General features: G+C 37.1%; 1 protein-coding gene across 1 annotated transcript; it reads right to left on the bottom strand.

Annotated features, from left to right (window-relative positions):
- Positions 1–2,514: 2,514 nt before the first annotated feature.
- On the bottom strand, positions 2,515–3,189 carry LOC145588576 (uncharacterized). The gene is made up of 2 exons (XM_081645207.1): positions 3,064–3,189; positions 2,515–2,940 (listed from the first exon to the last, which is right to left on the bottom strand). Exons 1-2 carry the CDS (start codon positions 3,187–3,189, stop codon positions 2,515–2,517), a joined length of 552 nt encoding a protein of 183 aa, XP_081501333.1.
- Positions 3,190–16,355: the final 13,166 nt, after the last annotated feature.

The raw sequence follows: 16,355 nt of genomic DNA, 5'->3' as shown, positions 1-16,355 counted from the left end.
CAATTTAAAAGCACCAGGACTGGAACATGTCATTGTTGATGATGATTTCACCACAAAAGGTGAAATCAAACAAGAAAAGGCAAGCTAAGAGTAGTTGTCTTTATAAGGCATCACTTAAGTGATGGCCTTAAATTTGAATACTTAAGGGTGGATGATCCCAAAACCTTATGGCAAAGCCTTCATCAAAGGTTTGGACACCATAAAGTGGTGCTCCTCCCTAAGGCCACTCAAAATAGTTGGAGTGCATTAAGATTCCAAACTTACAAAATCGTCACTAAGTATAATTCAACAATGTTTAAAATTGTAATAGTGCTAAATTACTGTGATAATCCCAAGAGTGAAGCACAAATGATAGACAAAACATTATCCACCTTTAGTGCTAATGATATCATTATATTAAATCAGTACCGCAACCAAAATTTGACAAAGTATTCAGAATTATCTTTTTGCTACTTGTGGTTGAGCAAAACAACCAAATCTTACTAAATAACAACCATAACTCTAGGCCCGCTGGGTCCAAAGCATTGTGTGAGACAAATACAATTGAATACCACACCAACTTGAAGCAAATTTTGCAGAGTCATAATTTTCAAATAAATGTTTTTTTTATAAAAAAAAAATGAGAAGCTTCCGGCGTTTCTCAACCGGGTGTACCAAGCATGGTACACCTTGGTGTATGTTAAAATTTTCAAATAAATTGAAATGATATGTCATAATTGGTCGGTAAAATATAAATTACTTTTTATCTCTTTTTTATAATAGAATTACTTTTTATCTCTTGCCTTTAAAAAAAACTGACTTATGTTCTTCTAAACACCCATTCATGTTCTTTTGCTTTAGGGTATATGTTCTTTTCGCATTTTTATTTACAAACGTCATTTGGAGGGGATGCGCGATGCACATCGTGCAGGCGCCTGCAAGGACCACGTATTATCCTACGTATGAAACTTTGAATATATCCGTGGTACAAACCCTAAAATACTTGGAACAATAGGACTATAGGAGTGAGTGAGTGACTGACTAGCGGATTGCTAGAAATTAGGACTAGGATTCTTTAAAGTCTTATTCTATTCACCTTATTTCCATATGTTCAAGGAAAACAAGTTCTGACAAAAGTTCACAAGGGTTGGTAAAATTCAATTTATAACTAACGTAAGTTCTAATAAGATCGGACAATTTCAAATAGATAAAGAAAAGGAAATTTCGTTGAAAACCATCTTATAATCTAAAATCCAAATTTTATTGAAAACCATCTTATAAAATTTTTTTTTATCAAATCACACCCGTTTTAATTTTTTTTTTTTTTTTTTTTTTTTTTTTTTTGTTAAGTCCCACCACTCCCCAGATTCCGACGATTGACTTACATTTTCCGATTTGACTAGCATGTGCACCTCACTCGACCCACTTAACCTCACTTTTCTTTTATTTTTTCCCCCTTTTCCCTCCTTTCCCTTCCCCTCTTTGTCACTCCTTTGCTTCCATTTTACACAACAGTAGCTTCTCCTTTCTGCAACTCAGAGGCATATCCAATTGAAGCTCCAACAAAATCGCAGCAAACACAAAGGGAAAACGCAATTCAAGCAAGCATTTCTACGAATTTCTTTATTTTTTAAAGTTTGAACAATTAATTTAAGGAATTCGAAAATTAGGGTTCATAACCAATTAAACAAACTGAATTTCGAACATTTGGGGATGCATTTTGCAATTTGTTTTATTTTATAGTAATTCAACCACCCAAACTGATGGCAATTAATTGCCTCCTGCCATGGTTGAGTCCTTGCAGAAGAGTAGTAATTGCTTACGAATTGAAGCAGAGGAGTGACGAAGAGGGGAATGAATGCAGGGAAAAGGAGGGGGGATAAAGAAAAGTGGGGTTAAGTGGGTTACGTGACATGCTAGTCAACACCGGAAATGTAAGTCAATTGTCGAAATCAAGGGGGTGTGGAACTTAACAAAAAAAAATTAAAACAGGTGTGCTTTGACAAAAACAAATAAATAAATTATAAGATGGTTTTCAATAAAATTTTGTTTTTATAAGATGGTTTTCAATAAATTTAAGAGACCAAAGAATCGAAGAGGTTAGAGATCCTGATACATGAACACATTGGAAAGTTGCGACTAAAGTAACATATTCAACAGCAAGCAGATCCTCTTATGTACAATAATTTACATAGAAGCCAAAATTAACATCAATTATAAATAAACAAAACAATATTAAAAAAATGAGATAATTTTACATGGGAGCATAAAAGCTAGCATATGTAACAAGTCATTTTTTTACAACAGACCGACAATGGCATATATGAGACATTAAATCCAACATCTCTTCACTTGCTATAATCCTAACTTCCTAATTCCTGCCACATAGTTAAATTATTCATCAGCATCCATAAAAGTCAAGCTTACGAGTTGCATTTTTTTTTTTTGAAACCAACTAGAAACCTTCAATAAATTAAGGGACAAAGAGTCCATAAGTACAAAGGGGGAAACTTCTTCGAGAACATAACTCTCCCATTATTGTTCATGACCATAAGGCACTAGCTTAGATAAATTATGAGCGACGCAATTACCACCTCGTTTCACATGTGACCAACTAACAAACACAAAACTCAAACACAACGCAAGAATATCCCCAAGCACCGTATCAAATTCCAGAGCTGCAACATTCTTGGAGAGCTTGTCAATTATAATTCTGCAACCTGATTCTAAAATGACCTTAGTAGCACCATACCTCCTGGCAAGCTTTAGAGCAAACAAAAAAGCCTTAGCTTCTGCAATTTCAGGGGACCAGCAGGCTCGGCATCTTCTTATGGTAGCAACAATAACCTTGCCTTCATTATCTCTCATCACAGCCCCAAGCCCCACCCATCCTTCGTCAGCGAGGCTAGCATCAGCATTAACCTTGACAGTGTGAGCAGGAGGAGCGCACCATATCTCGGGCTGGGAGAAGGACGCAGACCCACAACCCCAAAAATATGAGCAGCATACGTTCCTTGTTCCTTAACATGCCTGGAAACGCGTTGTACAGTTACAGCATTGGGGGGTCGACTTATTTTGGAACACCTTGCAATATTTGTCGCCCCAAATACACCAAGCTAGGAACATGCCTCGTTGAACTATCTGAGGGTCTAAATTCTTCCAGCTTACCACAAGGTCGCAAATCGAATCAAACTCACTCCAATTTGCCATTTTAGAGTAGCAGCAATCATCCCACAAATTTCGCACTCGTTCACAGCCTACAAATGCGTGGCTGAAAGTTTCAGCATTGGTGAAGCACCAGGGACAAGCCACATCCGAAGTTAGATGGCGAAAATGCAAGAGGCTTTTGACAGGGATAGTGTTCGTACAGAGTCTCCAGAAAAAATTACGAACTTTCAGATCACATCTGCTCCAAATTTCCAGCCATGCTTGATGAAAGCTTTCAAGTTCACACCCTTTTCCTAGCAAATAAGTATACTTAACCGTATATTCCTCCGATTTAGAGAAGGCCTAAATTAGCTCATCATTCTGCTCTCTTTCACAAATAGGAATAGCCAAAATGCATTGCTTATCTCTATCGGAAAAATGTTCGTCAAGGATGTCAAGCTTCCATTCCCTACTATTCGGATCAATTAAGTCACTAACTTTAGAGATGTCAGAAGACTCCTCGCTCAAGATAAATTGACCCTCCGCATCCGCCACCCACGGATCAGTTCACACATCAATATTGTGGCTGTTTCCCACCTTCCACAACAGTACAACACCCCCTCCTTGACAATAGCTTTCGACGCCCAAATAATACACCACGAGTAACTTCCTTCCAACCAAAGATAGGAGTCAAGAAAATCAAAGTGGGGATAATATTTTGCTTTAAAGACACGCCCAAGTAATGAGGAAGGAGCCTTAACAAGCCTCCACGCTTGTCTGCCTAAGAGAATGTCATTAAATACACTCAAGTCCCGGAAACCCATACCCCCAAGGCATTTTAAATTGCACATAGACTCCCAATTTATCCAAAGAATTTTCTTCTTCCCATCTGTCGAACCCCACCAAAATCTTGCCATGGCCGAATGAATGCGATGAATAATCATGCTTGGGAATTTGTACACCCCCATCAAATACGTCAAAATAGCTTGAATGACCGATTTGAGGAGAACTTCCTTCCCTGCTCTTGATAAAAGCTTCTCTTTCCAACCCTGCAACTTCTTCCAAATTCTATCAAGGATCACCTCAAAAATAGCTTTTTTTTAGCGACCCACAATAGTCGAGATACCCAAATATTTCTCATGTCTGTCAACTTGCCGCATATGTAAAATTTCCATCAAACCCTCTCGAGTTCAATAAGAACCCCTTTGCTAAAAGAGACTTTCGACTTTTCATAATTAATTTTCTGCCCGGATGTTTTTTCATACTAGTTGAGTAAATCAACTACAATTTTGCATTCATGTCAGTTCGCTCTGGCAAAGAGTAGGCTATCATTTGCAAAGAGAAGGTGAGAGATAACCGGACCATTGCGGCTAGCTTTGGCCCCATGAAGAGACCTGTCACTCACTTTATTCTGAAGCATATTACAGAACACATCAGTCACCAGAATAAATAAATACGGGGAAAGAGGATCCCCCTGTCGGAGTCCCCTAGTAGGAGAAACTGAACCACAAACTCCTCCATTAATTACAAAGGAGTACGAAACCGATGATACACAGTCCATCACCAAGTTAACCCAATGACCGTCAAAACCCATAGTCAAGAGCAATTTTCTCAAAAAACCCCATTCCACCCCGTCATAAGATTTGCTCATATCTAACTTCATAGCAATTGTCCCTTTCTTGCCTTTACTCCTATTTTTCATAGCATGGAACACCTCCAGAGCAATAAGAGCATTATCAGTAATAAGACAACCCAGAACAAACGCACTCTGATTTTCGGAGATAAAATCAGGGAGAATATATTTAAGCCTCATGACAATAGACTTTGACACCAACTTGTAGAGTACATTACAAAGAGCAATAGGGCGATATTCAGCAGTAATAGTAGGGGAATCGACTTTTGGAATAAGAACAATGTTAGTATTGTTAACATGATTTGGAGAGGAAAAACCATGTAAAATACTACTAACAAAAGAGGCCACCTCATCATCAATAATATGCCAAAAACATTGATAGAAAATAGCATGCATACCATCGGGGCCCGGGGCTTTGCAGCAGTGCATCTGTTTTAGAGCCTCTAAAATCTCCTCCTTGGTGAAAGGGCGTAGAAGCTCCGAATTTATAGTAGGGGAAATGCACGGCCTCATGTTCTCAAGAGCATCCTGAATATCAGCTTCAGAGGGGGAGGAAGATGTGAATAACTCCCAAAATGCTTAGAGATAATCTCTTCAATTTTTTTCTCATTCGAATGCCATACTCCCTGATCATCACAAATTGCACCAATAAATTTTTCTTTTTTCTCTGGGAAGCTTTATGGTGAAAATATTTTGTATTTTTGTCGCCATCACGAACTTCGGACACTCTACAACAAAGATACCAGTAGGCTTCCAATTTGGCATTCAAATCATCTAACTTCTTCTCAATGGCCGAACACTCCTGAATACTCTCCAAAGACGACCTTTTGAGTTGAGCCTTCTGTAAAGCTTTCTCAGCATCATCGATCTGCTTTTCTAATTGATGAAACTTGGTTTGCTCCACTTCCCAAGACCTCTAGCAACAACAACAATTCTGTCAAAAGTTGTGACCCCTGCCGAGCTATCCCACGCCTCCCTTACTGCATCTTCACAAGTATTGTCCAAGAGCCACCCGGTTTCAAATCGAAAGCTCTTCATCTTGTTCTTTTTCTTCTTTCGCCCCTCATTTTGTCTGAGCAAGAGAGCAGTGTGGTCGGACTTATAGCAAACCAAATGTTCAACAACAACATTCGGGAATAAGTTATGCCAAGAGCAATACCTAAGGAACCTGTCAAGAAGTTCTCGATCTAACCCAAGAGTCCATGTTATTCCCCCTTTACCAAGTGTATCAACTACCAATATATCCCAAATCCCGCAGCTCACAATCATCAACCATGTCTCGGAATTTTTCAATTTCTTTCCTTTCTCTGTCAGCACCACCTTCGATCTCCCCGTAAGAAAGAATTTCATTAAAATCTCCACCGAAGATAATGGGATGAGGGGATTCAGCAAAAAGATGTCGCATTAAAATCCATGTTTTATGTTTATCTTCCTCTTTTGGCCATCCATAAATCCCGACAAACCTCTAAGTTCCAACCAAATCAGCAATGTCTCCACAAATATGATTTTGAGAAAAAGACACCAAAGAAAAGTTCACCTTCTCTCTCCAATATAAGCACAAGCCACCTGTTTTCCCAACACTAGCAACACCCAAAGCATTTTTGAAACCCAACCGCTCCTTCAACTTCTCTACCTCTATCTTACTAATCATAGTTTCCAACACAAAAATCATATCGGGGGAAGCGATCGAACTGACAAGGAGTTGCCCAATCCCTGCAGTTCCAAACAAGAGCATTCATTGGGAGAGGCGGGGTTGGTCCAGTGGTTGATTTATGCCGCAGCAACTGATTTGGAGGAGGTGCAGTGGGGTTGTTGATGTGGCTGGGCGAAGCCCGGGAGTTAAGAGGGGTTGTGATTGGTGGCGATTTGGTATGTGTGGGTTTGATGGTGGTGGGTTGTGGTGGTAGCAACTGCAGAGGAAGGAGAGAATTTGTTGTGATGGTGGTAAGGCGCAGCGGATAGCTGGGTCTGACTGGTTGTGATGGTGGTGATGGGGTTTAGGATTTGTTGTGATGGTGGTAAGGGAGAGGGGGCTCTGGCAGAGTGGCAGGGGAAGGAAGAAGAAGAGGTTTTTTTTTATTTATTTATTTTTAAATTCTTTAATTTTTTAAATAATTCTTTAATTTTTTTAAAAACCAATTAAAAGTTGACACGTGTCAAATTACCTTTTAAAACAGGTTACCAATTCAAAAAACCGGTCATCAAATGAAAAAGGTTCATTTTGGGAAGATGGGGTTACAAGGTGGGATTATTTCTGGAATTCGAAAAGGTGGGATTATTTTGAGTAGATGGGCGAAAGGTGGGATTATTCTTTTCAATTTTTCCTATATAATAAAGCCAAAAGCACCAAAGTAAGTGCTTCTAACATAAGTATTACAGAGGCATTTACTATTTTTTTACCAACAATGCAATCATTCAAAAGCATGTCTCACTACCATACTTTCCAATTTCACATATCTAATTACAAAATAGCATGTATAACATAATACCAAAAAATAAATAAAACAACATAATCCATTGAAGAAAAAAGAGGACAAGAAAGTACAGCGTTGCACAAGGAAATGAGATAGGCGTGATCTATCTGAGTGCTCAAAATGAAGGGCCATACTTTCAAAACACTCACAGCATAAGTAGGAACCTGTAAAAATACATCAAGTATGCTTGATGTAGCTCAGAAATGAAAGTTAAAAGAAAAAAAAAACAGAAAAGAATATGAGCCACAACCACCCAACCTCCCCTATCCGAATGAAAAAGTGACAAGGTAATAAGATGATAAAAGAAAAACCAATGGAACCACTCTATGTGGGACTGTGGGTAGTACCACAAAAATGCACCAACATCAAGAGAGAGTGATAGCCTAACAAAGTAGATCTAAAATAGGTAGATAACTATTTCAACTAAATCTATATATTTATACAAATCAACTACTGGCATAACTGACCTCTTCACTTTCAAATACAGGAGACAACAACTTTAGTTTGTACAAATGTACAGTGTACCACCATTGAATTCAAAGTTTCATCCACAAGAACATTTTTGGAATTCAAGATATTCCAGTCTACCACCAAATTTTAAGTAAAAAAATTAGAATTTCCAACCTTAGAAATCACTGTAAAGATCACAATGATTCACAACTTATGAAGAAAACCCTAATCGTTCCATAAAATCAAATTCAAAACCAGAAAATCAACATTGCCTCATATCAAACTGATTGTAACCAAAATTCCCCAAATCAAACCCCCGATTAAAACCTCAAAAGCAAATGAATTATAAGAAGGAAAAATTACCCTATAAAAAAGTCGTAATAGATAACAAAAAAGACATAACAGAAGAAAATAAATGAGAAAATAGCCCAGAGGATGATAAAGACGAAAATAAATAATGTTTTGTATTCTAAATTCTCAAAAGAATAAATCAACAACACAAATTGGTTGTATAAAGACCCAAAAAACTAAATTATGAGCCATTGAATATCTGATAGTTAATCAAACTGTGACATGTTTTAAAAAGTTTGTTTATTTTACATTTTTTATAACGTTTGATGAAGGAAAAAACATGGAAACATAACAATACTTAAAATTAGAAAATGATCAAGGGCTCTTATAGCTTAGCTTGTAAGTCTTACCTTAATGATAAATTTTCAATGAGCACAACAATATTCTGTAAAATTTCCAGCATTAATAATAACTGTTAAAAAAGATGATTCAAAAGAACCTTCTAAACAAAAGCAGCCAAACGAAGCAATTGTATTATTCAAAGTCTAATTAAGTCGTATAATGGTGCTGCAATCTTTTGGAAAATATGTAAGGAAATTACATAAAAAATGAATACCTACACTTGCATGACCCTCCGTCTCTCGTCGCAAACACCAACCATTCACTGGAGCAACCAACAAATTGCCCATCATATCAATATTATTATTACCCCCTTTTGTATCACCCATTTTGGAATACAAAACACTAATAATATCACAAATTAAAAACCCAAAAACATCAATTAATTTATCAGCTTTTAAATTCAACCCACAAAACCTTAAAAGATTAGTTGAACCCCACTATCACACATAAACTGATAAACCTAATCCAAAAAAAACCCAATAAAATAAAACCCAACAAAACCAATTTTATTTCCAACCAAATAATTAAATCAAATACCCATATGAAAAAAACAATCAATTAAGTAACCCAGATGATAAAAATCTGATCTTTTTCACTAAACATAAAAAAAAATGTGAAAATGGTGGTAAGAGTAACGGTACTTAGCAGCAAAATGAGGCATATATATATATATATATATATATATATATATATATATATATATATATATATATATATATATAACAACCGCTGATGTCATCATTGTTTACGTGTCACTTTTTTATTTAATTTTTTCCCTCCAAAATGCAAGGATGATGTCATTTTTTTTTCCTTTTTAAGCTACCCTATTTAACATAACTTTGAAAATATATTCCATTTGAATTTTTAAATTTTAAATTTTGGGTTTTTCTACACATATTATGCTATTTAGTTATTTACGAGTTGTTAACAATAGTTAACAATATAATTTAATTGAAATTTCTTAATTAAATATGAAAATTATGCACTTTCGAGAATTGCATATTCATATTTAATTAGAAATTAGTTAGGAAAAATGAGGAAGTTATATTCTTTCAATACGTGTTAAAAGTCTATAATTCAATTCTTATTTTAAAATCGTGCATCGCACGGGGTTAATCTAGTGAAAAATAAAGAAGCGTCACTCTAGTAGGATTAATTTGTGCCTAATTGGAAAGCTAGACAAAAAATAGATATTCTTGAATTTTTTTTTAGAAAAAAAAAAACCTTAATTTGTGAAATTCGACTATTACACAGAGAAGTTTTTTTTTTTGTTTAATTTTTATTTTTATTATCCCCTACAAAAATTTAGGAAATTTTAACATGAATGGACAAACCTTTGTGCAGTTCTCCCATATTGGACTAACCTTTAAATATGCCCTTATTAAACACAATTTGTCTATTTTTCTCCCATAATGGACTGAACAGGTAACGTTACCTGTTGTAACCGGTTTGGGGGTGATGTGGCACTTATCGTTGGGATTTATTTCTTAAATTTTTTTTAATTATTTTGTTATAAAAAAGCAACGACTTTTCTCTTTCTTCAACCAAATTGCTCGAGTTTCACATCAAAAAATTATTTAAAATTCGATCTTTTTAATTTATTGCTAGGATTAAATGTAATTGTGGAAGAGATGCAGTTGTGTGATCGGTGAAGAATGGTCCAAATGTGGGGTTGAAGTTCCTTGGCTGTCCATTATGTCCTGTAAGAATTTAATTGCTTCATTAATTATCTCAATTATCCAATTTAATTAGGGTTTAATTTATACTAGTATAACTAATTGTGGTTTGATGTACAGGATACAGATTGTGGTTTTTTTTTTTTTTTTTTTTTAAGTTGATAGGTGGTGTGAGAGATGAAGTTGATGATTTACGGTTTCAATTGTTTGAAAATGAAACCACCATTGCTGAGTTAGAGATGCACAAGCAGCTGCTGGAAGATAAGGTGAAAAGGATGCAGCTGAAAAAGGAGAACTTGGAAGAAGAAGTTCAAGACCTTAAGGGTGAAGCCAGTCAAATGCGAATTAAGTTGATGAAGAGTGCAAGGAATATATGAATGAGAGAAATTTTTCTTTTTCTTTGGCTTTGGTTTTGTCATGGGTTTTGTTTGGGATAGTGATTATGTCTTTGAAGTAGTAGGCTGTTGATGGTTGTTTGCTGGTTGTGTACTAGTTGTAATGTGAAGCTGTTAAGACTGATGATTGAATAAAAAAGGCTTCCATTTCTTTTGCTTAATTGTTAGCTATTTTTTTGTGTAATATCTCAAAGCTAACTCAAATTACATCAACCAACAAGTCTGTTAATTGATATATAAACATTGATGTTCTTACAAATCTTGATCACAAATAGATGACCTTCATTGTTCACAATTTTTTTTTTTTTAAAAAAACCACCAATTTGTTCACTAAAATAGACAAATTGTTCACTAATTAAAAGCAACCCTAGTTGAATAAACTTCCAACACATTGTTGCCAAAAGAAGGCTTTATGAGTGCAGTTGGTACTGCCATACACCAAATGTGGCTTGTCTGAGTGGGAATCACATTTTGGCTGACTTGTGAAGGATCCTGGTTTACATTAGACTGAAATAGACCCTGGTTTATTGCAGAACCATCAGCTACAAACATCACTCCCACACCAACAGGAAGCCTTCCACCTCTTGAACCCATTCCCCCACTTGAGCCCCTGCCACTAGGGTTGTTCATCGGTCCAAGACCGGATCAAACTGACCCGGATTGGACCGAAGACCAAAAATTAGAATTTTAAAACCGAAGACCGGACCGATTAAGTTGGGACCAAACTCGGACCAAACCGAAAGAATCGGTCCAAAACCCGGACTGTTTAAAAGCGATTTAAGAATTTTTTTAAAAAAATCTAAATTTTTAATAAAGTTGTGGAAAACACGAAAAAAAGTAAAGGAAAAACTATATTTTAACGTCTTCTTTTGTATGTTCAGTACAAAAAGGCTTATAAAATTAAAGTTTTCTAAGCTTATTAACGATAATCTTAACCATTATTTAAGGTTTCACGTATATTTTAAATTTAACAAAAAAAGGTCCGATCCATGACCAGTTTTTATAGGGTTTTGGACCGGACCGGACCGAAGACCAGAAAGTTAAATTTCAAGACCCGAAGTCTGGACTGATTAATTCAGTCCGGTCCGAGGTGGTCCGGTCCATTTTTTCGGTCCGGACCAATTTATGAACACCCCTACCTGCCACCTCTTGATCCCCTACCACCCCTTCCCTTACTTGTTGTAGATGCAGTGCTGCTTTCTCCCGTAGAAGTTAAGCCAGTCCTCCCTCCTCTTGAACCCTTGCCTCCCCTAATCATTCTACCACCTCTCCCAAGTTGGCTGGGTTATGCTATAGCCTGATGATGTGATTGAGCCTCTTCATCAGATGGTGGACTTTGTGATTGAGGTTGAGCTACAGTTGCTTGCTTCTCGATGGGAGGCTCACTGTCAGAAGAGGTTGGACTACCACACTTCTTTTTGTTGTGGCCCTTCAATTGGTAATTACTGCATGTCATCTCCATCCCAGTCCTAGTAAGATGACCAAGCTTTGAAGGATTATCAGAGGGATCTTTGATCCTGTTTTTCTAGGTCTGTTAGGCCTTATTTTAATTGGGGGAGGATCCAAAGCCCACTGAACTCTTGACCAGTGTCTCTCCCCTTCACAAGGTGGAATTGACCCTGCATAATACAACAAGTTAGATGAATATAGTTAAAAGTCAATAAAACATTATGTGCAACAACATACAAGCTTCATGCCTGCATATGCTTGTAAATACACCTCTTTCTAGTAACATCTATCCACATAAGCCTTAGCTTCCTTGTGCAAGAAAAAAAATGCATGCCACTGCATGACATCATGGTATTCCAACCATGTCCTACTTTCTACAAGTACAAGTTATAGCCTCTAAATTAACCACCAAGGAATCCAACTATTAGCTGACATTAAACAAGGTCTCTGATGAAGGCATAACATCACAGTAAGCAGCCTTGTTCATCTCTTTTTCTAAATGTTTGGAAACAAAAAAGAGTTGCATTTTTGCATTTCCATCCTTTTCAACACAAGCCTCTGCATCAGGCTTGCCCTTATCTCTTTAAGCATATAAATCAGATGTTTTGTTCTTGCATTGATGATATAGCCATTAAAAGTTTTTGCCATGTTGCTGGCGATAGCATCTGATATGAAAGTAGTGTTTAGAAAACCTCTACAAAATAGTCTTGGATTGTATGTTGTTAATGCATTTGCTACATCAGGGTGTAGTTTCTGCAAAGCCTCAAGATTTTCTTTGTAATCTGCCATATGGTATGACTTGGATATTTTTCAGAACATTAGCTTTAGTTCATCCCCTTTATAGGTCTTATGCCACAAAGCATATATGTGCCTAGCACAATGCCGGTTTTCTGCCTTAGGGAGAACATTTTTCGCACCATTTAAAATGGCCTAGTTCACATCAAACAGTAACAATGAAATTAACATCAATGACTATCACAACATACATTAAAAAAGTATATAAGTTCAAAAAAGCTTAGAAATACTCACCATATGTTCATCAGATATGATGCACACACCCTCACCATCCCTTAGGCCAAGATTGTTATTCAGCTGCTCAAAAAACCATTCCCATGATAAGTTTTTCTCCCCTTTTGCAACTGCCCAAGCTATAGGGTACATGTGCTCATTCCCATCCCTTCCAACAGTTGAGATTAACTGCCCACCTAAAAAGGTTTTCAAGAAACACCCATCTACACAAAATGACCTTCTTGCAGTCATTTACCCATCCCTTTTTCAAACCTTCAAAATAAGTGAACAACCTTTGAAAAATAGGTGGTGGTGCAGGCTGTTTGTTCAGTTTTATCACTGTCACCAACTCAACACAGCTACCAGGACTGCTAGCCTTCAAAGCTGCTATGTAGCCTCCCACCTTTGCATAATGATAATCATGCATTGAGCCATGAAGCATTTTATGAGATGCATACTTAACCTTGCATGCAAATCCTCTCTGAACAACTACCTTAAAGGCCTTTCTGATAGTTTCAACTATCTCTTTTGCTGACCAATGGGGTCTGTTCTTGAAAACCTCTAAAAATTGTTTAGCTACCCACTTTGACTTCAACTGTCTGTTCCTTTTCATGTTCCTGTGACAAGTGTGCTCCAACTGCACAGTCTTCACAACAAAAGTTGCCCTCCTACTCTCCCAAGCACCATATAAATAGAAAGCACAACCCTCCACACACTTCACACCTAACCTCTGATTTACCGTAATGTTGCTTATCTCATAAGTCAGATCCCTTCCTTATAAAATGGCATACTTAGATACTACATCCCTAAAAGCATCCCTATATGAAAACCTCTACCCCACCTTCCAAGTGAAAATAGTGAAGTCAATGTCTGCACTCACTAAGTTCCCTACCCTCTTCCTCCTTTGCTCAGATCACTAGTTTCTTCCTCATCTCCACTGTTTTATGGGGTTATTAAATCATCCTCACTCTCATCATACTCACTAGCATATCCCTCTAGAACAACTTTAGGTTCTTTCTAACCCCCCCATTAGCCTCATAACCTAGCTATGGATGGCAACGGGTCGGATCTGGATCGGGTCCAGATGGACCTGGGTCCAGATCCGTTTTTGTAACAAGGATCCAAATCCGACCCGGATCTGTCGGGTCTGGAAAATGGAGACCCGGATCCAGATCCGACGGGTCTAACAAATCCGGGTTCGGATCCGGGTCCAATATATCTTGCCTAATTTTTTGCAATAAATGTAATGTTTGGGTCAAGAAATACATTTCAAACTTTCGTCGGGTTATTAAGTTCAACCTAAATTAAAGTTATACAACTAATCTATAAACACAATGTAAATAACCAACTTATACACTTATATTTTAAAATAAAAATTATAAACAACGAAAAAAGTACGATGTTACAAATGAGCAAGTGAAAAAACAACGATGATGTATCCGATATGAGCATTCAAAATTCATCTTTTGGAATGGCTAATTTTTATCACTACTAAAATCATCAACATTTTTAATAAAGAAACAAAAAGTTTTAGTTTTTTTTTTAATAGAGAAATTAAAAAATAGGTAAACAGATCTGGGTCCGGGTCTAGGGCCAGACCCGGATCCAGATCCCTTTTTTCCAGCAGGACCGGATTCGACGGGTCCAAAATTTTAAGACCCAGATCCGTTTTACGGATTTGGATCCACGGATCCGGGTCGGGTCCGGATCCGTTTCCATCCCTAAACCTAGCTTACCCTTAGCAGCCTTCCTCTATAACTGATTTGCTATCTATAGTAACTTGGCAGTACAATTTCTCACTCTCTCCCTTGCTGTCAAAGCTTCCTCATCAACCTCAGAGTCATAACCATCACTTCCACCAATTAACACCTCATTCTGTTGCTCATCTTCATCATAACTACCTTCAGATTCATTCCCTTCACCTATTTTTTCAGTAGCAACACTCTTCCCTCTATTAGCAGTTGGGTCATAAAGTGGATCTTGTTCATCTCCACTTACATCGTCATTGAACCCCAAAATGTCTCCCCAATTCAAAGGACTTTCTGGCCTATTGTAAACCCAGGCATCATCATCATTACGAAGGAGTGAACTGTTTGAGGTCATATCTAGAAGGGGGGGTATCAATGAGAACAGGGGGAGGCTGGTAGAAGGAAGCTAAAGGAAGAGTGTTAAGTTTTGAATTGCCTTTGTTTTTTTTGGGGAATATAGAAGTAGGTTGAGTGGTTGTATCTATATTTGTGGATGGACACACTACTATTGATGTGGGAGCATCTTTCTAGGTGGGAGCATCTTTATCATTAAAGGTACTTGTGGGCCCCTGTTTATTGGTAGTTTATGCCTTGCAATGTCATGGGTCAAAGGTTAGCAGTGTGTTGTTTGTACTTGGGGTTCAATGGGATCTAACTTAGGTAATTCACCACCTTTTTGTACATATATCTCCACACACCTAAACTTCAAAAGCATGTCCTTCATCCCATTTACTTCATTGTCAGAATAAACCTTCCTTAACCCACTTCCTAATGGCCACCCTGGTTCCTAATAAAACAAAACATCCACATTTTCAACCCCACATTGTTTTGCATAGTTCTCTAACCACCACCAACATAACTCATCGGGATCAATACTAAAAGTCCTACCTTTTCCACCCTTATACACTAATGTACCATTACACAAAGTTTTAAAAGTCCCCCCACACCAGTACTTAAGAGTTACAACAGCAAAAGGATCAGCCATCTAGCTAGCATAAACCAACATTAAAAATACCAAATTTCAGACACAATTAACAATAACAATCCAATTAATAACTAAACCTAAGTACAAAATGCAATTATGTGTGCAATTTCAGTCCACAAATTCCATAAAAATTGGTAATTTCGCACACAATTTTGCTATTAACAACGACAAAAATTCAGCTTTAGGGTTCTAGAGAGAACATACCACTTACACGTCGATTAACCCAATGGTTTCCCAGTAGCTTTAACTTCACTTCAATGCTTGCACTAACCCAGTATAATTGCAGAACCAATTTAGGGAATTTTTTTGTTTGGGACCAGCAATTTGTAGAAAATTGAAGGTACGGAGTGAGAGAGAGAGAGAGAGAGAGAGAGAGAGAGAGAGTGTAATCTGGGTAATAGAGGAGGAGAAGCCTACTTTTTTGAGCATTATTGGCTGATTCGACATAGTTGGTTGGAGAGAGTAATGGCGCTTCAATTCGTTGTGGAGGGAAACTAACCTCCAAAGGTCAACACAGGTAATGTTGACTTCAATATCCGGTTTCCTGTAAACTTAGTCCATTTTGGGAGAAAAATGGACAACTTGTGTTTAATATGGGCAGATTTAAATGTTTGTCCAATCATGTTAAAATTTCCAAAAATTTATTAAATGAAAGGGCATATGTGGTATTTCATTTTTACTTTGCTACAGTGATTAGAACGCTTGATAACAAGGCAAA

This window comes from Chenopodium album, chromosome 17, assembly GCF_948465745.1.
Source record: "Chenopodium album chromosome 17, dcCheAlbu1.1, whole genome shotgun sequence".
Lineage (NCBI taxonomy): Eukaryota > Viridiplantae > Streptophyta > Magnoliopsida > Caryophyllales > Amaranthaceae > Chenopodium > Chenopodium album.
Note: the sequence above shows the minus strand (reverse complement) of the source record. Positions and strands in the feature narration are given on the sequence as shown.

What these genes read in the sequence shown, in the direction of transcription:
- LOC145588576 (XM_081645207.1), bottom strand. Translation starts at nt 3,189, where the DNA reads ATGGCAAATTGGAGTGAGTTTGATTCGATTTGCGACCTTGTGGTAAGC. An exon ending in GGGGCGACAAATATTGCAAG is followed by an intron (nt 2,941 to 3,063) that starts GTGTTCCAAAAT and finishes TCCTTCTCCCAG; the next exon opens with CCCGAGATATGGTGCGCTCC.